Here is a 22,096-nt window from a genome sequence, read left to right as displayed (position 1 = left end):
AAACCAGTCTCAGGTTTCAGTGTTTTTTTCTGGGTTCCTGTCTGATGCCATCCTCCTGCCTCTGCTCCAGAGGTCGCCCCTATCTTGTTATTTGTCACCCTACCTCCCCTACATATTTATACTCATTTATCTATCTTTAAATAGCATGTGTTGAGCTTTATAAAAAAAATGGAATTCTAGTCCTTTGAGCTTCATTTAAATGCCACATACTGTCCTGGAAGATAAAAAAAAAGCAGACCTGTGCTCTTGTAACGTGGATATTTTAACTGGTGCAGATAAATCTTGTTTTCTGTGGTGGCACCTCCCTAAGGTCAGGGAAGAGGCCTGGCTGCCTCCACAGATTGTGACAGCGGCTGTCCCCAAGACAAGAAAGCCAAGTTACTCGAATTACAGTCCACAGGGGCTTTCAGGGGAGGCCAGGCCACCCAGGGGAACGAGTGTTCTGGGCATCTGGGGAGCAGATGGACAAGATTCCTACTGCGGTGATGGCCGGGGATGAGCCAGGAGGCTGGAAGGCCATGTACTGGATGTGGAGCTCACAGGGAAGACTCAGGCAGCAGGTGTGGGGCAAGGATGCTTCGCCATGAATGTGTTGAATACCAAGCTCCAGCCCCTGTGTTCCTTGTACAGGTGGAGTGGGTTACTCCTGGTGACTGGGACAGAGGCTTAAAGTGGCACAGTGATCACCACCACTTTCTGCCTTTATCATTTTGCATCTGTTAACTGAACACCTACTGTGTGCCCAGGGTAAGACAGTGACTTAAACTTTTTCCAACTATGGTAAGTACCCCATGGTCTACCAGGAAGTCAGTGCTACTGCTACCTTTGGCTACATTATGCTGTCCTGACAAAGGATTCCCAAACCCCAGGGCGTATGGCAAATAACATATGCTAATCCCTTGTTCATATTGCGTGTTAGCTGTGGGTTACCTGCAGCTCTGTTCCTTGCCCTCTGCCCTCTGGGCCCCAGGCCAGAGGAACAGCCCTTAACTGGCTCATGTCCTTTTGAGGGTAGAGGGAAGAGCAAGAGAGGTAATAACCACACAGTGGTTCTTCAAACATCTGCTCACACCTAGTCTGTCTCGCCACCTCACAGTCCACAGGCAGAGCAAGGCTGGCGGGGACCAGTGTCAACAGGGAGGGGAAGCCCATTTTCCCATGGAGCGATGAGAGAAGTATAGACTCCTCCTTCAGGGAGGCCAGAGGATGTTTGGACAGAATATTACAGTCTTTCATAGAGACAAACAGGCAATTCTAGTAACAGCAGGAGAAGGCTTTATAGTATGTAAATGTATTAATCTTTAACTTTATGATCAATTTTCATATATTGTTGCCCCTAAATTAGCTGTGGGGATTCTGTTGAGAAAACAGTTGGAGAACTGCAAGCCTGAAACAGGATTGTTCCAGAGCACCAGGGCAGAGGGACGAGGCGAGACTGCCCATAGCAGCCTTCTCTCCAGCCCTGGGCACGTGCACACAGCCCGCAGTATTTGAGAAGAAGCTTCTTACACGGGCAGCCCACCTGCCCGCTTGCAGCCTTCCTCCTGGTGCATCTTCTATCCATCTGTCAGCAGGCATGTCCTGTCCCTGTGGGTCTTTTTTGTGCCACCTCCCTCTGTACCTGTGACTCCTGCCTCACTCCACGATCCTGGCTACACAGACTTTAGAAGGATGTGTTCTGTTTTGTTTCCTCATTAAGTCTGATGAGGTTGGAGGCCTGGGCCATGGCTGCCCTCATACAGTCCCCACTGCTCCTACAACCACACGAGGCACATACTGGACACCTAACAGATACATACAAAGGCAGTTGTATCAAGGAGAAGTCATCACCCCGTGGGCTTGTCTGTTGCTCTCTGTCCATAAGCTAGCCGCCATGTGCATGACAGTCGAGGTTGCACAGAGTGACCCAGTACACCTAGAGCCAGGTTTGAATCACTCTTGTCCTTGGTTTGTAACTGGTGTGGGGACTGAGCAGCTCAGCCCTCACATGAGCCGGTATTCATGTCCTCAGGTGTGTTGCTTTGCACATGCTAGTGGGCTTTTCAGAAGTATGCATTTGTGTTTTCTAAGGACAGGGACTATATATCCTCTTCCCATCCTTTTAAAAGATGCCAGATGGCCTCTGATAAGAACTGCACACAAAGTGGGTGCCTGGTAAATGTTGCCTGTTTCCTCTTCCTTGGAACCTCCATCAGATACACACATGGTTCTAGGCCTCTAAGCCTTTGTAGAAGTCCAATTATACACAGGCCTGGATCCTGGGAATATGAACAAAAAAAAAAAAAAAAAAAAGAATGAACTGTCAGGCAATTGAAATCCAGGCCAGTAGCATCTTGGGGTACTGTATGAAGTGTCTGCTCTTTCACACCCATCCACGTGGCAGGATGTGGGGGATCAGAATCCACCCTGTATGAGCATCATGATCTTTCACGGGTTATTTAACCTGAATCTATTTCTTATCCCTGAATGTCAGGATCCTAAAAATGTTGCTGATTGTTGTGCTCTTTTGCTCTTATAAACAACATCCTTTCTGGCCTGTGTTCTGAATCAGTTGCAACTTAACAATTAAAGTAGAAGAAAGAATTAAACTGGTGGAAAGCGGCCAAAATAATACCAGTGTGGGGATCCCTGAGTGGCTCAGCGGTTTAGCGCCTGCCTTCAGCCCAGGGCCTGATCCTGGAGACCCGGGATCGAGTCCCAAGTCAGGCTCCCTGCATGGAGCCTGCTTCTCCCTCTGCCTGTGTCTCCACCTCTCTCTCTCTCTCTCTGTCTGTGTGTGTCTCTCATGATAAAAGAAAAAAAATACTACCAGTGTGACTGATACAGGGTTGACAAGAAGAGATGCTAGCTTTTGGGCTTCACCATTGAATCTGAGAATTGGATGGGTGCTTGCACCCAGTCCCAGGCCAGAGACCCCCATAGGCATCCTCTGGAGTAAGGACTGTGTAACACTCAGGTTTGGGATGGTTGAAACAAAAGCTTCTGGTCCTTGTGCCCGATGGGAGGAGCTGGGTCTCATGTACATCACCCAAGTGTGCTGACGAGGTGGTTACTGTGCCTTGGGGCCCAGGGGGAGCCTGTGAGCAGCTGAGAGGGCCCAGGATCCCTGTGTTGGGGCAAAGGGATAGAGACAGGATTGCGGGGGGTGGCCTTCTGCTAGGTGGGTGAGCCTTTGTGGACTTCCAGGACTCCAAGATATCGTTGCAGGTGAGTACTTGTATTAAGTTACAGTTGCGTTTATCACTGACTACAGTAAGTGCCATGTAAAATCACATGCTCTGCAGTGATTTTAGATGTTTCTCCAGGCATTTGGGAAGACATAAAAGGTCGTTTCTTATTTAGCCTTCTGCCATTTGGACCTTAACTTGAGAGAGACCCCTTCTTTCTCTGCCTTTGCTCCCAGGAGTGTGACTGGTTGGAGAGGCGCTGGCTGCTTCCTGAGGAAGCCAGGGAGGAGTCTGCTTGGCTGCATTCTTAACTCCTGTTCTGTTTCCCTTTGCAGTGCAAGTTGGAGTTCCATGCTTGTTCTACTGGCAAAAGCCTCAACATCCTCTGTGATGGGCCCTGTCCGTGTCTCCCGGAGCCTGAGCCATCAAAACACAAGACAGAAAAGAATGGTGAGTGGGATTCCAGGAGAGCCCCTGGAGGGGTGTTGACACAGCCATGCTCTGCCCCCATACCAGGAGCTGGCGCTGGGCAGAGCTGTTGGAGCTCATGTAGGGGAAATGGAGGAGCCTGGCGAGTGCTCCAGCTTGGTAGGAACTTGAAACTGAACTGCCTTCAGCTACCATTAAAGATAAAGAAGAGCTAAGAGTCTTTGAATTCTATTAGACCAGGGCATGTACTGGGTTCTTGGAGAGGTCAAATTGGCTATAGCACAGGAAGGGCAGGGTTTTTTAGCATCTCAGCTGAGGGCCTGCTCTGTGGTACATCCGGGGCTTCCTTGAACTTTAATGTCTAAGCCGTTTGAACTTCTCAAGGCCAAGCTTCAAAACGGAGACTGCAGTGATGTCACAACGGCGGGGAGTCTTCTCCCCAAAAAGGATTTCTTCATTAATATAGCACGCTCAGAATGCAGCATGGAGCCAGAGGATATATAAAAACAAAAATTCTCCAGGGGCAGCTGTTTCTCTTTCATGGCTGAGAGGGGCAGGAAAGGTTGGGCCTTATTTGGATATTTTAGTGATGGAGAAAGGAAGGCTGTCCCTCTGGCCTTGGCCCATTTTTGAGCCCTCCTTAAGACCCAAGATGGAAGTTTGCATTAGCCTTCTGTGGAGCTGGGCTTTCTTGGCTGTAGCTGCTAGTTCCATGGAAAGTGTTGCACATTTCTGTGTGCATGTGCATGTGTGTGTGTGTGTGCATGCGCACGCGCAAGCACACGTTTCTTCTAAAGCATCTTCTGGAGGGGCGGGGATCTATAAAAAAATAAAATAATAAAATAAAGCATCTTCTGTTGGTAATGGGAGAGGGTGATCAGGGTGTATGTGTTTAGGCATTTCCCTCTTCGTGGGTCGTATTGACTTTTTCAGGGCAGATCGGTGAGGTTGCTTGGATGTGCACGTGTTTACAGCGGTGGTCACAGGAATATTATGTTACAATGCTCTTTGGAAGATTTGGCTCAGAACATGGAAGGACTTGTAAGCCGGTAATAGGGTCACAACTAATCCCCATAAATTCCTCTTGGTTCCAAGATGCTGATGGTGCTGTCTTTGGGCCTGATTCATTTAAATAACTGCAGTGACAAATGTTCATTCATGTACACACACCCCCTTGGAGTATGGTCTGAAAACCCAAAGCCCTGGTGTGAAGCAGTGACAATATCCAGAAAATTCACTTCTGTCTGGGGATTTCTTAATAATCCTAGAAATTTCAACAGTCTCTGATATTTGCAGTCTATTGTTCCCGGCTTTGGTTTACTCTCCTATTTTGAGGTGAGGAACCCAAACCAGGAAAGTCACTTCCACCATTTTGCCTGTGATATCTCTCCAAGGGGGTGAATTCACCTCTCCTCAGGGGCTTCCAAATCTATTTAGGCTTCCTGATTTGCCATGGTAAGGTAACAGACTGGTTTCCTGGGAAGTCTCCAAATGAAGTACAACACCCCTTCCCTTCCCTTCCCTTCCCTTCCCTTCCCTTCCCTTCCCTTCCCTTCCCTTCCCTTCCCTTCCCTTCCCTTCCCTTCCCTTCCCTTCCCTTCCCTTCCCTTCCCTTCCCTTCCCTTCCTTCCCTTCCCTCCCTTCCCTTCCCTTCCCTTCCCTTCCCTTCCCTTCCCTTCCCTTCCCTTCCCATCCTCCCTTCCCTTCCCTTCCCTTCCCTTCCCCTCCCTTCCCTTCCCTTCCCTTCCCTTCCCTTCCCTTCCCTTCCCTTCCCTTCCCTTCCCTTCCCTTCCCTTCCCTTCCCTTCCCTTCCCTTCCCTTCCCTTCCCTTCCCTTCCCTTCCCTTCCCTTCCCTTCCCTTCCCTTCCCTTCCCTTCCCCTCCCTTCCCCTCCCTTCCCCTCCCTTCCCCTCCCTTCCCCTCCCTTCCCCTCCCTTCCCCTCCCTTCCCCTCCCTTCCCCTCCCTTCCCCTCCCTTCCCCTCCCTTCCCCTCCCTTCCCCTCCCTTCCCTTCCCCCTTCCCTTCCCCCTTCCCTTCCCCCTTCCCTTCCCCCTTCCCTTCCCCCTTCCCTTCCCCCTTCCCTTCCCCCTTCCCTTCCCCCTTCCCTTCCCTTCCCTTCCCCCTTCCCTTCCTTTCTCTTCTCTTTCTCTTCTTTTTTCTTTTCTTTTTCTTTCTTTCTTTTCTTTCTTTTCTTTCTTGTAAACTCTATGCCTGACATGGGGCTCAAACCCCTTACTCAGAGATAAAGAGTCATGTGCTCTACTGACTGTGCCAGCCAGACACCCCAAGGCTTATCTCTTAATGGTGGGCTTTGTCACACCTGATTAAATGAGATTCACTCCCAAATAGGACACTCCAGGTATAGCCTTGCCTGTACCATGCATTTGTTTAATCATGTTCTGGTAGAAATTAGAACAGATTCTTACTGAACCTTTGCAAGTTACTGCATTGCCATTAACAGTAAAGAGACTTAGACAAGAGTATTGTCTGCGAATCCTGAAAGGTCAGTGAGAACAAGAATGCCATTTAAAAGTGTTTCATTTGAAAATGTTTGAAAAAGCGTGAACTACAAGATTAATATATAAGAGACAAAGCAGGAAGAATGAGAAGGGACCTCATAAACCTATCAGAAATGATGACAATAAAAAGTAATACCAACAGTTTTCCAAAGCGAATAATCAAAATTATATCCCCTTCATCAGTTCTTTCAGTCCTGTGTAATTATTTTTTGTTTCACTGGCTCCTGGGTCAGCAGTTGGTTTTTATGAAGTCATCTGCCTCTGCACCCAAAGGAGCCCTGGAACTCCATACCGTGTCTCGTATCATCTGGCACTTGTCTAAGAAATATCACCCTGGAAGCTTACAGTGATGAGTCTGTTACTTGAAGTATCGATCAAACTCAGTACAGTTCTTTGTGAGAGGCTCTGAGATTGTCCTCCTTGGTTTAAGACTCACTTTCTGGGCTGTGACTTACTGCAGAGTTTTTGTTGTTGTTGTTGTTGTTGTTTTGTTTTGTTTTTTTAATACCTGCATGAGGGGGAAGCAGAAACCACTTGCTGATAAGACCCAATGGCTATAGTTAATTTATTACATACCCAACAGCCTCCTCACAGAGAACAGTATAATCCCCTATCAGGGTGTAATGCTTAACTATTTAATACAGATTTGATCAGCATTCATCTGGAGGATAAGGATGTACTGTGGGCAGTGAAGGCAGTGATAAGTCCCCAGGGTCATTATCTGAAATGAAACCTCTGACTTGGTAACACTTTACCTGCACAGAGTGGAGGGAAGGCCAACTTTTTCCTTTGATTTGGCAGTTCTCTGACGAGGCTTTCACAGGCAGGTAGAATGAAAGGGACAGAGAGGGTGCAAGAGAGAGGTCGGAGGTGAAATGATGAGCAGTGACCTCACAGAGGCTGTGGGCTGTGGGAGGGGAAGCCCGTCCCTTTCTGAGACACGTCGGGGCTCCGTACCATGTCAGGACAGTCCTGCTCCTGTGCCTCTTGCAGAAATGATGTTTGGTGGTCTTGCAGACGCAGGTGTGTCAGGGGTGTGGCAGTTGTGGTTGGCATTGATGACGTTCTATTGTCAGTCTTGTCTCTCTTTTGAACTTTGGTTTCTTGTGACAGTAATGGTGTCACATCTAGATAACTTATGCTAATTCCAGGACGTATCTAATTTCTGGGAAATAAGAGGTTGGCTTCTGAGCTCTGAAATTGCTAGGAAGTGGCTCCTTCTGTTGTCTGTCTTTGGTATCCAACTCCATGAGCTGTCGCCACCTTCACTTAGCTGGCTGGCAGCGTGCGTGCTCACTGCGTCCGTGGAAGATGGCGATTCCATCGTGAACTGTGCTTACCACAACTGGTGGGTCGGACCCAGTGCTCTTTCCTTTATGTCCTGCTCTTCTGGGTTTACTAGTCCTCACACAGCCCTTCTCTGGCCCCCTTCAGGGCCACGGAAAGTTGTGGACATACTTCCATAAACTGGTAGTGTCAAGCAGGACTGGTGAGGTTGCTATGCCAGGCCCTCCGGCCTTGGATCTGCTTGACAGCCACCTCCATGTTAGGCAGAGGACATTTCCATAAAGCTGGCCCTGAATGGGATACCCAGTGGGTGGGAGAGCACAGGTCCTCTTTGTCACCGGGGCTGTGCATCTGTCTGTGGTTTCACAAGTGCCTCTTTCCTGCCTGGAACCCAGAGTTGGGTTGGACATAGGAAGAACAGCGGTGAGCAGAACCTTTCATGGGGGCTCACCTGCCTTGATCTGTTTGTGTCTTTTCTAAAATGTCACTTCTTGTAGCATCAGCTTGGACCACTGCAGGATGTGTCGAAGGTATGTGAGTGCCAGGGGTAATGCTTTGTCCTGTGAATCTCAGAGTGCTCTGCTTCTTCCAGCCTTTGGTCTTTGAATTAGAATATACTCAGTTCTTGCACATCAGAACTCTCTCATCTCAGCTTTAAGTTTTAAGAACATTTCTAGAAAGTCAAAGTGAAGTGGTTGATTATTCTCTTGATTTTTTTTTTTTTCATCTCTCCTTTGACGTGGTCCCTGAAGACATTGTAGAAGGTACAGTCATCCTTGGATATCCAGGAATATTTCCTCCCACACCTCTCAATGACCTCATGACCCTGGACAAGTGACTTAATAAAGCTTAAAAAAGCTTTTTCAAATCTCTCATCTCTGTGTTGCCAGCCCCTAGAGTATAAAGAAGCAATTGTCCAAAAAAATAGAAAAAAAGAAAGAAATTGAAAAGAGGGAGATGAAACTGAAATCTCATGTTAAACCTGGATTTCTGCACTTATTTCTAAGAGTCTTCCCAGAAAGATTCACGTTGAATATCTCTTGGTGTTGTCCAGTCATCAACAGCCAGCCCAGTTAGGAAGTCAGTTCTTACATCTGACATTAACTCTTTAGCTTAGGGGCTATTTCTGCTGCTTTTTCTTCAATCCTTAGTGAAGGAGGTGAGGAAAGTGACGTGTTTGCTTCTGGATTTCTTCATAGTGGTTGAAAATTTGAGGGGAATATAGTCTCTTCCCATGCAAGTCCTTAGGATACATTTTAAAACTCACCAACATTCCCCCGCCTCCCAGCTGAACCTGGCTCCTTCTACCTATCCTCCCTTTTATCCAGAAACAAAACACCCCGTCTCCCCTCAACCTGGGCTTGGCAGCCTTATTCCATCTGAAGGAGGGGTTTGAGGCTCCCCCATCACTGAGGTGGAAATTCTGCCGTTGTAGGATATAGCATCAGGAAAAGATGTCACTTTTCTTCCATGCTGTGTTGAGGGGACCCTTGTGTTCCTAAAGATGCCTTGGGTTTCCCATGAGGACCAAGGGAAGGCCAGAGGGATGGGGCCTCAGACTTCCCCCAGAAATGACTCTGTCTTTATGCTTTACCACATTTCACTGCATCTGTAGGAAAAGAGTTTGACCTCCAGTCATCTTTGTGCTGGTCCCATGTACCAGTGGAGGAGCCTGGAAGGCCCAGTGATAGCGGGAACCTTGCCTGAGGCCAGACTGTTGATGGGCCTGAAGCTCTCTCCTAGCCTGAGCCTCTGGACTCCCAGGCTAGTGGCTCTGTCCAGCTGCCTGTGCACCCTCCAGGGGGTGACGTCACTTGCCCAAATCTTGGAGCATCTCCAGTCAAGCTGAGAATGTCACTGTGTTCTTTCTCCACAAGTAGCAGTGTTTCAAAGGCATTCCACAGAAGCTGTCCCACTTCCCTCTTCCTCTGTCTTTGGAGGAGGAAGCAGCGAGAACATCACTGTCTCTGAGCACAGCTCTTTTGCTTCAGTTGCCATGGATTAGCTTTGGAGAAAGGGAATATGGGTCAGCAGGCAACCTGGCGTGCTGGAGAAGGCTGGGACACTGTCATCCCCTCCCGGGCCTGATGTGTGCGGGGGAAGTAGGGGGAGGGTGGGAGGCGTGAGTAGTTCAGGCCAGGGAGGAAAGGGTACACTGCAATAGATCTTTCTAGCAGGGCGTGCTGAAGAGGGAATAACAGCTTCCCTGCCTCTGAGCTATTTGAAACAGTAGAAAAAATAGTCTACGATGATTTTCTTTTCTCAAATGGTGATTTCAACCCCAGGGCTAGATTCTGGGGGAAAAAAAGTCCTGGGTTGACAGACGGTTGTCTAATTCCATTACTTATCACAAGTGGAGTTGGGAAAAGTGTTTAACCGAGAACAGGAGGTGGTGCCAAAGAGATGGGATAAAGAGTTCTTCCTAGCTGTAATGTCTCAGTGGAAAAACCCTAAAAGAATCCTGCTGCAGAAGCTCCTAGCAAAATGGAGGGTTATCTTTGTATCCAGGAAAGAACATTTTTCTTTAATGCCTATTGTGTAATGGGGCAGGGGAAGGCCTCGGGCTTGCAAACTTGCAATTTAAAAGCAGTTTGTCTTAACCTTGCCATGCCCATTCAGCTTTGTTCACTTACTCGGTGCTGCACTATAGCCAGAAATTAAACATGTAAAGGAACGTTTAATTTTTAGGGCCTTGTTATTCTCAATGTCATGACCTTAAAAAAAAGAAAAAAGAAAAGAAAAGCTTCAGAATTTAAATTGGCAGCTACAAAGAAGAGAAACTTACTAGTCAGGGCCCTTGGAGTCACTGCTGACTCTGGTTTTAAACTCAGGATCTTCCTCTTCTGTGGGTTCAGCCCTGACAAAGTAGTGGTTCTCCCAGTCATTCAAAAGTCTATGGGGCAGCAGCTAATGGGAGAGAGTTGTGGATACAGAGGGAGAGAAGGGTAAACTGAGGCAGAGCATGGCCATGGTCATAAGTGGAGTCCAGAGAAAGGTCTGTGCTGGAAATGACTGGCTTTGAAAGTTCACCTAAATGGCACTCTCCTTTTGCCCAGATTTGTTTTAAATGTATAAATTAATACACGTTCTTCTTTAAAATCTAAATGATTTGGCAAAAGTCTCTTAGATTTCTCTTCTCTTAGCCTTTTGTTGCGTGTGCTCCCAGTTGTTTTCCAATATACATATAGTAACATAATTTTTAAACTGTACTCATCCTAAATTAGGATTACATTGTATGTAATATTTTATACACTGCCACTTTTATATATCATAGATTTGTTTTTCATCTAAGTTCACAGATGTGTGGTTAAGGACATCTGTCTTTTCTCCTTCATCCTTCCTTCTAGCCAACCTCTTGAGCTTCGGACTTATATAAGGACATATTAAGCTTAATGTCCAAAATCAAACCGCAGATCTTCATCCCCAAACTGCTGCTTCCTCCTGCAGTATTTACCATCTTAATAATTGGCACCTTCGTCTTTTGATTGGCTGAAGTGAAAAGGAAGTCCTCTTTGTCTCAAATGCTCAATGCTTTCAAAGAGATTTCCAGATATATCCACTTCTTACCGCCTCCACTGCCACTACCCTAGTGGTCCAAGATATCCTCCTCTTTTATTTTAATAGCTTCCTAATTGATCCCTGGGCCCCTACATCCTCTTTTGAATGCAGTAGTTAAACCAGTTCTGTACAATGTAAGTCAAATAGTATAATCCCCTGTTCAAAACACTCTGGTGACTTACCCTCTTGATTAAAAGGAAGAGCTAAGGAACGTCCTTTCAGTGACCTGCAAGGCCCAACGTGCTCAGATCCCCTGCTATATCCCTATGCCCATCTTCTGCTGCTGTACCCTTTGCTTGCTCGGCTCTAGGCAAATAGGCCCATGGGGACTCTCAGGAGAGCTCTTGGTACTCCTGCCTCTGAGCTTTGCAGGAGCCCTCGGCCTGGCCCATCTGCCCAGACACCTCCACAGTGCGTTCCATCCACCACCTCTTCAAATCCCTACACACATGTCACCTTCTCAGGAGGTCTCCTTCGCACCTCTTACCCCCTTTCCTCCTTTGTTTTCTTCTGTATCATTCATCACCTTCTACTAGATCACATGGACCTCTTTTCTGTATTGTCTCGTCTCACCCAACTAGAATGGAAGTTATGTGAGGGTATTTTGTCTGAATTCCCAACAAGGATATGCCAAATGTTGAATGACTCTGCCTCATTCTAAGAGTTATCCTGTATATAGATGTACCATAATTTACAATGTTTAAAATGACCACAAAATGGTTTATTAGGACAAGAGGTCATCTGTACAAGGTGCTTTATGTGTGTACCAGCTAAGCCTGTGATGTATACATTCAATTCTTCTAACCAAATAATGTCATCTCTGTAGCTGGTGGGAAAATTTGGGATCTGGTACCTTGCCCAAGGCCACACAGCTAATAAATGACAGAGCAGAGATTTGAAGGCTTTTCTGGAGCTCACTCTCTTACACTCATATTAGACTGTGTTCTTAACCTAAATTGAATGTCCAGTGAAAGGGCAGGCTTTTCTTCAGAAAAAGAAAAAATAAATATGCAGACTTAGAGCCACACATTTAAAGTACCCCTCACTGGGTGGTGTGTGCTTTCAGCTCTCAGAGCCTGCCCTCCTTCCCTGAGAGCCCAGCATTCCCTGACAGGCTTTGTCCAAGGTGAGAGAATTAACGTCCTTGCTCATTTTCTTCTCTTCCGTTCTGTAGGCACGCTTAGCTCTCTGAAGTTTATCACAGCACTGGCATGGGCTCATCGCTCACCACCGTATTATGTTTTTCTGATAGCCGCAGGTTTCCAAGCTAGCTCCTTAAAGATAAAAATTCATTTGTAATCTGTCCTGAAGTCGACTATTGTTCCATTGCCTTGCTATCTATCGAAAAGAAAAGACAGCATTACAATAAAAAATAAATTGAAATTATAATCAGAAGAAAGCAAGTGGCTGCCACCCCACAATGCGAGCTGCTTAGTAAAATGTTGGTGGGCCTCTTTCTTTCTGGATCCCAGAGACTTTGTTGGAGCCTTGGCCATGTGAGGAGTTAGGAAAGGGGGGGGGGGGGGGGGGGGCGACACCATCCTAACAGGTGTGGTGAGAATGGTTGAGCTCACTTTTAACTGGAAACATAGAGTTCAGAACCTACAGCTGTTGTGTCATTATCATCATTACCTTAATGGAGATGATGGTGATTCTCTGTTTAAAAACTAAAAGTGGTAATTAGACCTGAAGGAAGTAGGAATGTTGCTTTTATGATTTACCTTGAGGAATATATGATGATGGTAGATAAAAGCACAGAATAAGCAGTTGGTTGCATAGATAGTACTAGACATTTATATTGGTTGGATGTGCAGCCAAAACTAAAACAAAACAATCAGCCCGATCTCTTCAGTCTGAAGAGACAGAGGGAAGAGACAGATGGAAATCGTGATGGTGTCAGAAAGTGTGTGTTCCTCTCTTAATCCCGGAAGAGTAGCCCTAAGGGCCCCTCCTGCTTGACAAGAAGGAGTTTTGTAGCAAGAGAAGGCCAACCTCCTTACACAGCAGGGGTTCTGCTGGGGAATCTCATTATTTCAAGACCTGGGATGTGTTCCAAGGAGACAGAACTTCAGAACCACGTAGGTGAAGTTCTGGGAAGCGCAGGTGCCATAATTCTAGGGCGGAAGAGGTGATGAGGATGAGCAGGGGGTTGTAGGACATGAGAATTCTTGCTTTCAGATTTCCCCATGATATAGTAGCAGGTCATGCTGACTAACTTTTGTTGTGTAGAAGGATCATTGTAAAAAACCAATGCAGCCTGCTTCTTACCTATTTGCTGAGGTATCCCAGAAAACTGGTTCCATGGGCCTGTTTCCTCCCACCCCAGCTTAGAGACCATCAGTTTATTTTAGTTTCCTTGGCCTGGCTATGCTTTGTCTATGCCTGAGTCTCTTGAAAGGCTCTTTCCAGCAGGTCACATGTGGAGGCGGGGCGGGGCTAGCAATCGACTTGAGTCTTAAGGGTCCCACCCCAGCAAGAGATGTGAGCACAGCCCTGGCTTTAAAAACACCTAGGCAGGGAATACTGATGCTGTGAAACCAGATTTAGAAGTTGGGTGTCAAAGACCAGAGAATTAGGGCAGGCAGGGTTTTGATCAGAATTCTGATCATGTCCCAATGCACGGGGACAAATACTCCTCAAAAATGACTTGCAAAAAATTATTTTTAAGCCAAGTTGAAAAAAAAAAAAAAAGCCCTTCTTTTTATGAGGCTATTAATCCTCTGGAATTGTTCCCCTGACAGGCATTACTGAGGCTAAAAAGGTCTGGATCCCAGTCCCTACATCTCTCCAGATTTTAGGATTTAGGAGACTCTGTCCTAAAGCAAGCTAATCCCCAGAGATTGTTCAGAGATCCAGGACAGGAGTTGTGTAGCATCTGGTCCTCCTGCTCCATTGGCCTGATTTGTGTTGAGAGCCCAGCCTCCGACCAAGTTCCTTCAGGGTGGGGATTCTGCTGGCTGTGCCCAGGGGCCAGGACCTTCCCCCTACCCCCATACTCCTCCCCAGGCCTTAAAGGGTGGCTACTGTGGGGTGCCTTCACCTGGCAGTCTCCTGTCTGTGATTCTGCATGTGAGGTGCCCAGCACAGTGTATGGGCCAGTGCAAGGCAGAGATGAGGCCGTCTTCCATCATGGTGGAATGAATTAATTGATAAAATGTATAGACTATTACGGTTTTCAAAGCATGTTCCCATACTTGGAAAGGTTGGGTATTGTAAGCGAATTAGGTCCCTAGCCTGAAGAGGCAGGCTCAGTGAGTCCCAGCTACCAGTCTGTGGCCTTCCTTGGGCCAGTCATTCTGGGGCTTGGCCTCAGGTTAGAACCTAACTGCTGTGTGTGTTCCTGGCTCCTCCAGAATGGGAACAGGTGGCGTCCATATCAGCCTCAGGCAGTCTCTCTCCCCATGTCCTGCCTCCGTGGCTTAGGAAAAGGCCTCAAGATGCCTCTGGAAGCAAATATTTTTGCCTTGATGACAGAAGTATTATATCCTTTGAAATAGAACATTCTATTCAGAGTTGACTCAGGCTCTCATAAGAACACAGAGAACATTTCTAGGTGAAGGGGGGAGTATCTGGAGCTAGAAAAATTTTCATTTGGATTGAGAGTTTCTAATACAAGTATCATGCATATCTCTATGTTGTGAAGTAGCTAAATTAAATACTGCTTATCTCTGAATCTAGTAGGAAGTGCCTGTTCGGGAAAGACTTAGTGAACTGAAATAACACCAATCTGTGACTTCACGTACCTTGCTTCTGGAGTCCTCTAAGCCTATTTAAAATAATTCAGGGACACTTGGGTAGCTCAGTTGGTCAAGCATCTGACTCTTGCTTTTGAGAAGGTCATGATCCCAGGTCTTGGGATTGAGCCCCACGTTGGGCTCCCGGCTTAGCTGAGAGCCTGCTTGTCTCCCTCTCTCTCTCTGCCCCTCCCCCTGCTTGTGCTTGCCCCCTCTCTCTCTTTCTCTCTCTCTCTCTCTCAAATAAATAAATAAATCTTTAAAAAAGTTAAAAAATAAAACTAAAATTTAAAGCTTAAGGTCTCACTCTGACAGCTACTCTGTTTTGTTTTCTGAAGTTGAGGGCAGTGATTGAGTTTGGAGGTAGTGATAATGTGTCTTCATCATCTAGCCATCTGTTCATATGTCTTTCCGTTCATCTGTCCACCTGTGTGTCCATCTGTCCATCCATCCATCAGTCACCCACCTGCCATTTATTAAATGCCTATTCTGTGCTCAGGTCCTGTGCTGTCTTCTAACTGGGATGATAAGAACTCTTAACATCAAATATATCAATTATATGTTGTTCATGTGTCTTCATGTGGAGTTCACCTATGTCCCAAGGTGACAATTGTCTAGAGCTGGGATGTTTTTATCTCTTTATGGATTTGGGTTTATATGTCTGATACTCCAAAGGCTTTTTATTGCCTTATGAGTACTTTGTTATACTTTTGACCCACTGCTACCATAGTCTCAGGGGTCAGAAGGACTAGACTTCATATCACATAGTTGAGACAAGGAAACTAACTTAAAAATAGGGGCATACTGTTATATTTTGCAACCTTTGATATACTGCCATTGTATATGAACTTGATTGTGACCTCCTTGGAAGTGGGGATTATGACTAATTTATTCATCATTATATCCCTGGCATAGGGTCTGTTGAAGGAATGAACAAACTAAGTATAAATATAAGTCTATAACATGTCTTATTACACATTTAATATGATCACTATTAAATAAATAAATATCCAGTTTACATCGGGTGCCTCTCTACTTCCTGTCTGAGTTACTGTTCCTTCTACATGTGGCAGAGACAGACTTTCTTCTTGGTTTACTCTGACACTCCTTTTTTTTTTTTTTTTTTTTTTACTCTGACACTTCTGATTGAGGTTGGCATCTAAAATCTTGGGGTAAAATAAATAAATAAATAAATAAATAAAATAAAATAAAATAAATAAAATAAATAAAATAAATAAAATCTTGGGGTTGTTTTCCCCGATCTTTTTCTGTGATAACCAGAGTTGAATTCTTGGTCCTTTGGAGTCTTGGATTGTTGCCTCCTTGTCCATGAGCAGCAGTTACAGGAGAGATCACAGTCATGGTCGCTCACATACCTACCACCTTCTGTTTCCCATAGAAGGTTGCTTTCCATCAGACCTCCCCTGAGTCTTGAACCATGTATCTTCAAATTTTGATGCAAACTCATTCATCCTTACAATGCTGCATTATTTGCCTATTAGGTACCTATGAGAGAACTTGCTGAAAGGCAAGTTGTATACTTGTTGTGCTAGAGAAAGCATGGGCTGTGAAGTTAGGCAGTTGTGAGATTGAAGAACGGACCCAGGACTTAATATCTGTGTGGATTTGGGCAAGCTACTTAATCTCTCTGAATCTCTTGTTTTCTCATCTGCAAATGTAAAGAGAATAAGGGCTATTTGAGGAGGTTATTAGGAAAGTGAAGTGAATTCTCAGAGATAATTACAAAAGCAGCTGGTTCTCATAGACACTCAATGGCTACCAGGTCTCCGTCTTTCATGAGATAATGCATACATGCACACACACACCCTATGTATGTGAATAACTTGATCTGCTCTTCATGTAGTTTGGTAACGCTCTCCCTTCCCAGAGACCTTGGGGTTCTAGAATCAATCTTGCCAACACATAGCAGATTCTTTCATCTGTCTTTCTTGTACTCACTCAATTCTGGTTTTGTTTGAGGACAGATGTATACAGCTATGTTCCCAATTTTCCAGTCTCTCTTCAGCTGAGGATGTGGCCCTTTGAGTCAGTCCTATGCAATGAAACACATGCAAAGTCCTCTGGAGGTTTTTGAGAAAGCTATTGCTTTCATGCGCAATGGGTGCTATCCTTCCTCCCTGCAGAGGTTTATGTGGAGCTCCAGCAACCACTTTGTGACCAAGGTGAAAAGCCTGTGGATTAAAGTCTACCTATTGAGGATGACAAAGCAGAAACATGGGAAGAATGTGGGTCCCTGCTGAACCAACATCATCACTACCTATCTGCTAACTTCTTATGTCACAGAGTAAAGTTCCATGAACTTATGCCACTGTTAATCAAACTCTCTGTTACTTGCAGCTAAACACACACTTTCTAATCAACATAGAACACATTCTTTTTAAAGACTGCCTTGACTCCCAGGGAGTCAAGGATGATGACATCTTGGTATCTAGGGAAGGAGAGACTCGAGATGGCCTCAGGAACATCACTCAGAGTGCAATGAGATACTCTGAGTGTCTCAAAAGCATGTAGATCCCAGAATGCAGGGGATTGGATTGGTTTGGAGTGGGAACATCTGACCAGTAAGTGAACTATGGTCATATGTCAAGTGTTCCTTATCCTTTGTAAAGACTACTCATAGGGGAGTGGAAAGCATATTCCAGAGGTGCAAACTAGTGAGGCATGTTGGATCAGAACACACTGTCCATGCAGGAAAGCAGAAGGAGCCCCCCAACCCCCACCTGGAGCAGAGCTATGTGGCCAAAGGCAGTAGACACATGCAGATTTTTTAGTTATACTAAAAAAAAAAAAAATTGTAGGAGTTATGTATGTTTGTGTTAGTGAAATTCTGAAAAATACTAAGAATAAAGTATTAGAATTACCCAGAGTCTCCCAAACTAAGTATAATCACATACTATGTTAAAATATTCATTATTAGTTTAATACTTGATAGTATCCCCATATCATCAATTATTCTTTTAAAACTTGATTTTTAATGGCTGTGTGGTGTCTGATTCTATAAATGTACTATAATTTTTATAACTAGTCTTCTATTATTAAGCATTTAGCTTCTCTCTAATTTTTCATTATTACAAACACTGCTTTTGTGAACATCATTGTGTATTAATTTTGCACATATCTTAATTATTTTCATAGAATATATTCTGAGCAGTAGAATTTCTGGATACAAGGATATGCAGCTTGTAACTCTTTTGTTACATACTAGCAAAATTTCTCCCAGAAAGCATATACCTTAAGCAGTGTATGAGAATACCTATTCACAGGACCTTATCAGCTTTAGAGACCATGATTTTTTTAAATAATTTTTTCACTGCGTAGATAAAGAAAAAAGGTACTTTCTTTAGTTAGAATTTGAGCAGTACATAATCGACACTCTGGTACTCAAATAACAGTGGTTTAAGCAAAAAAAAAAAAAAAAAGAAAGAAAAGAAAAAAAGAAAAAAAAAGGTTTATTTCCTTTTTGTATAAAATAAATCAAGTAATAAGATGTCCAGGTATGGACCCTTGTATCTCTTGCTCTGACTACCTTAGCATACAACCTCATGGGCTAGCAGCTCTCACCAGCTCCAGCTGTTTTTTCTGTAATCTAGTGAACAGGAAAAAGAAAAGAGCAGGGAACACACTACGTTACTTCTAACAGACCTCTATGAACCTGGATGTAATCCTGCTTCCATCTCTGGCCAGCTCATTCTGAATTTGAGCTGTGTCTAGTCACATGACCTCACCTGGATGCTGAGCAATGTGGACTTTTAAGCTAGAAAAGCAACAAGCCCTCTAAAAATCATTGTTCTTGTTACCAAAGAAAAGCAGAAGAATGGATCTTGGGAGGCAATTACTTGACTCTGTCAAAGTTTGATTTTTTTTTTTTTTTTTTTTTACTTCTTTGAGTATAGGGCATATTTAACTTTTATTTTTTTATATATATGAAAAAAAATAAAGGCTAATTGTGATTCTTCTTTATGGATTGCCTGATATTCCCTGTGCTTTCCCTTTTAGGATGTGAGTCTTACTCTCAGTAATTTGTAAGGTGATTGTTTTACATATTAAGGATAGGAATCTGTCATATATATTTCACATTTTTTCCTGAATTGTCATTTGCCTTTAATGGTGTTTTGTGATAGACTCAGGTTTTGATGTTTTCACCCAGTCAGGTCTACCATGCCTTTCTTTTGGAGTTTCTGCCTTTGATGTATGTTTAGAAATCTCTCCCCAACTCAGAAGCCAGATAAAAAAGTTCACCTATGTTTTCATTTTGTTCTTTCATGGCTTGAATTTTTCATGTTTGGTGCATTAGGCCAGTGGCATTGGAACAGGAAGAAATAGTCTGTACTGTGAGCCGATATGGTTAGAGCTTTCACCAGGCAGTGCTCACTCTTACTCTGCATAATGGGCACTGTTTCCTCTTCTCTATCATTATACTTCATATTTTAGAAAACTGTGGTTGTAACCCACTCATGGAATGTGACCAAGATTTGAAAAAAATACTGTTTTAATCCATCAAAAGTTTATACTTCGGGGCACAATGAGAAATTGAGCCTTGGGTTCTTTTTTCTCTCTCTCTCTCTCTCTCTTTTCTAAATAGCTAGTTTTTGTAATGATTTTACTCTGTCATTCATCTTTTCATGTAACAAGTTACTCTTTTTTTTCAGAATTTTTATGGCTCTTCTTGCCTATTCTCCCAGATAATATTAGAAATCATTTTGAAAACTTTCGGAAGATGAGATTTAGATTGAATTTCAAAGTAATTTGAGACGAACTGATAACTGTACAGTTAAGTTGTTCTATCTGGAAGCATGGCACATTTCTCCATCCAAATTTCCTCGGGAAATGTCTGCAGTTTCCTTTGATAGAGGCTCCTGTATTTCTCACTATATCTAGAGCTGGAAAGTTGATGTTTATGACTGCTTTTTTTTGTGAATGAAATCTGTTTTCTATTTTCGTTAAAATGATTATTTCTTTTAAATCGGAAGTCTCGATTCTGCTAGTTTTTTATCAGTTTGGATCTTCTATAGAAGACAGTCTCATCTATAGAGAATGGACGTTTTATCTTCTTCTCGCCAATGTAAACTTTAAAACACAGCTGCCACTTATTGATAACTCACTATTGCTAGACACTGTGTATTATACGTATGTTTGCATTTAACCATTCTGAAAGCTCAGTGATGGGTGGGGCTGTTCTCTCTATTTTAAATGTAAGAGAATGGACCTTTGCTAATTGAAATTGCTCAAGGTCATGCATCTAACAAGTGGCAGAGCCAGAATTTGGACCCAGATCAGTCTGACTCTTGCTTCATTCTATGAAGTATGTGTATGTTAAACTTCTTTTTTGTGTTTCACTGCTTTAGCTAAAGCTTCCAGGATGTGGAATAAAGAATAGTGCTTTACCAAGAAACCCATAGTATGATGGCTTCATGTTTGAGACACAATTGTGGATGGAGGGTTGTGAAGGTCTTTGCCCCATTTGTCCCTCTGTGTTGGGTTTGGAGAACTCCTCATGCATCACTTACAGAAGGGTCTTTCCCTGCTTCCTTGGGTGCATTAATTTTTGGTAATTCTTCATGTTTTGATCATTATGCACCATTTTAAAAATATTTTGCATATAGTTGACACACAATGTTACCTTAGTTTCAGGAGTACACAATAGTGATTCCACAAGTTCATACGTTATGCTCGGCTCACCACCAGTGTGACTACCATTTGTCACTGTACAATGCTATTAAAATATCACTGAGAATATTCCTTTTCCTGTGCCCTTTATTCCTATGACTTATTCCATTACTAGTAACCCATATCTCCCACTCCCCTTCACGCATTTTGCCCATCCTCACACCCACCCCATGCTCCCCGACCTCTGGCAACCATCTGCTTATAGGTCTCATTCTGATTTTTGTTTACTTATTCATCTCACTATTTTAGATTCCAGGTATGAGTTAAATCATATGGTATTTGGCTTTCTCAGTCTCACTGATTTTACTTAGCGTAACACCCTCTAAGTCCATCCATGTTGTCCTAAATGGCAAGATTTCAACCTTTTTAATGGCTCTGTAATATTCCAGGGTGTGTGTGTGTGTGTGTGTGTGTACACATGTGTGTGCATATGCTTATGTCTGTCTGTTTATATACCACATCTTCTTTATTCATTTATCAATGGACACTTTGATAGGTTGCAGAACCCTTGAATACTTTGGGTGGAAATGTAAACTGGTACAGCCACTACGGAAGACAATATGGAGATTCTTCAAAAAATTAAAAATAGAAATACCATATTATCCATTAATTCTACTCCTGCTAATTTACCCAAAGAAAGGAGGACACTAATTCAAAAAGATATATGCATTCCTATGTTTATTGTGGCAGTACTTATAAGAGCCAAGATAGGAAAGATCACTATGTATCTCTTATTTTCAACGTTTGGTATCCAACAAAATTCTGTTTTCTGAAGTTATTGCTTTAATGCTCTTTTTTTTTTTTGCATAAACTTTTTATTTTAGAAAAGTTTTAGATTTACAGAAATAGAGCAGAGATAGTAGAGTTCCCATATACCCTGCACCAATTTTCTCCTTACTGACATCTTTTTTTTTTTGGTATGGTACATTTGTCACAATTAATGAACCAATATCAATACATTATAATCAGTTAAAGTCCATATTCAGATTTCCTTAGTTTTTCCTAATTTACCTTTCTGTTCCAGACTTTCACCCATGATACTACAGTACATTAGTCATTTTATCTCCTAAGGCTCCTCCTGATTATGACATTTTCTTAGACTCTCTTTGTTTTTGATGACCTTGCAGTTTTGTGGAATACTGGTCAGTTGTTTTTTTTTCTAGAATGTCCATCATTTGGGGTTTGTTTGATGTTTTTTCTCATGATTATACTGGGGTTATGGATTTTGGAGAGGAAGGCCATAGAGACTGAGTGCTACCATCCCACCATATCAAGGGTTCATATTATCAACACGACTTAACTCTGTTCTTGTGAACATTGCACCTGGCTGAGGTGGTGTTTGTCAGGTTTCTCCACTGTAATGCTACTCTTTCCCTCCCTTTTCATACTGACTCTTTGAGTGGAAGTCACTTGGCACAGCCCACACTTAAGGAGTGGGGAGTTACTGTTCCATCCCGTTGAGGGTGGGGTGCCTATATAAATCATAGGAAATTCTTCTGCACCAGAGATTTGATTCATTCTGATTCATTCATTCATTCATTCATTCATTCATTCATTCAAACATTTACTTATGAACTTGTAAGTATTTATTTTGTACTTGAATCCAGTACTATTGAATTAGTCCACCCCTAAGATTTTATTGTGCAGGTTGTTTCAGCTTTGGACCTTGAGGGCTCTTTCTGTTGGTTCCCACATCCCTTTGATGTACTCTCATT

The 22,096-nt window shown here is 43.6% G+C and overlaps 1 protein-coding gene across 2 annotated transcripts in view; it reads left to right on the top strand.

The window, feature by feature from the left end:
- Positions 1 to 22,096, top strand: part of SPOCK1 (SPARC (osteonectin), cwcv and kazal like domains proteoglycan 1) — a 496,806-nt gene that overhangs the window by 401,688 nt on the left and 73,022 nt on the right. For both annotated transcript variants that reach the window (XM_077911772.1, XM_077911773.1), the window contains one exon: positions 3,503 to 3,617. In XM_077911772.1, coding sequence (XP_077767898.1) covers positions 3,503 to 3,617 — 115 coding nt within the window. The remainder of the gene's footprint in view (positions 1 to 3,502; positions 3,618 to 22,096) is intronic.

This window comes from Canis aureus, chromosome 10 (genome assembly GCF_053574225.1).
Source record: "Canis aureus isolate CA01 chromosome 10, VMU_Caureus_v.1.0, whole genome shotgun sequence".
NCBI lineage: Eukaryota > Metazoa > Chordata > Mammalia > Carnivora > Canidae > Canis > Canis aureus.
Note: the sequence above shows the minus strand (reverse complement) of the source record. Positions and strands in the feature narration are given on the sequence as shown.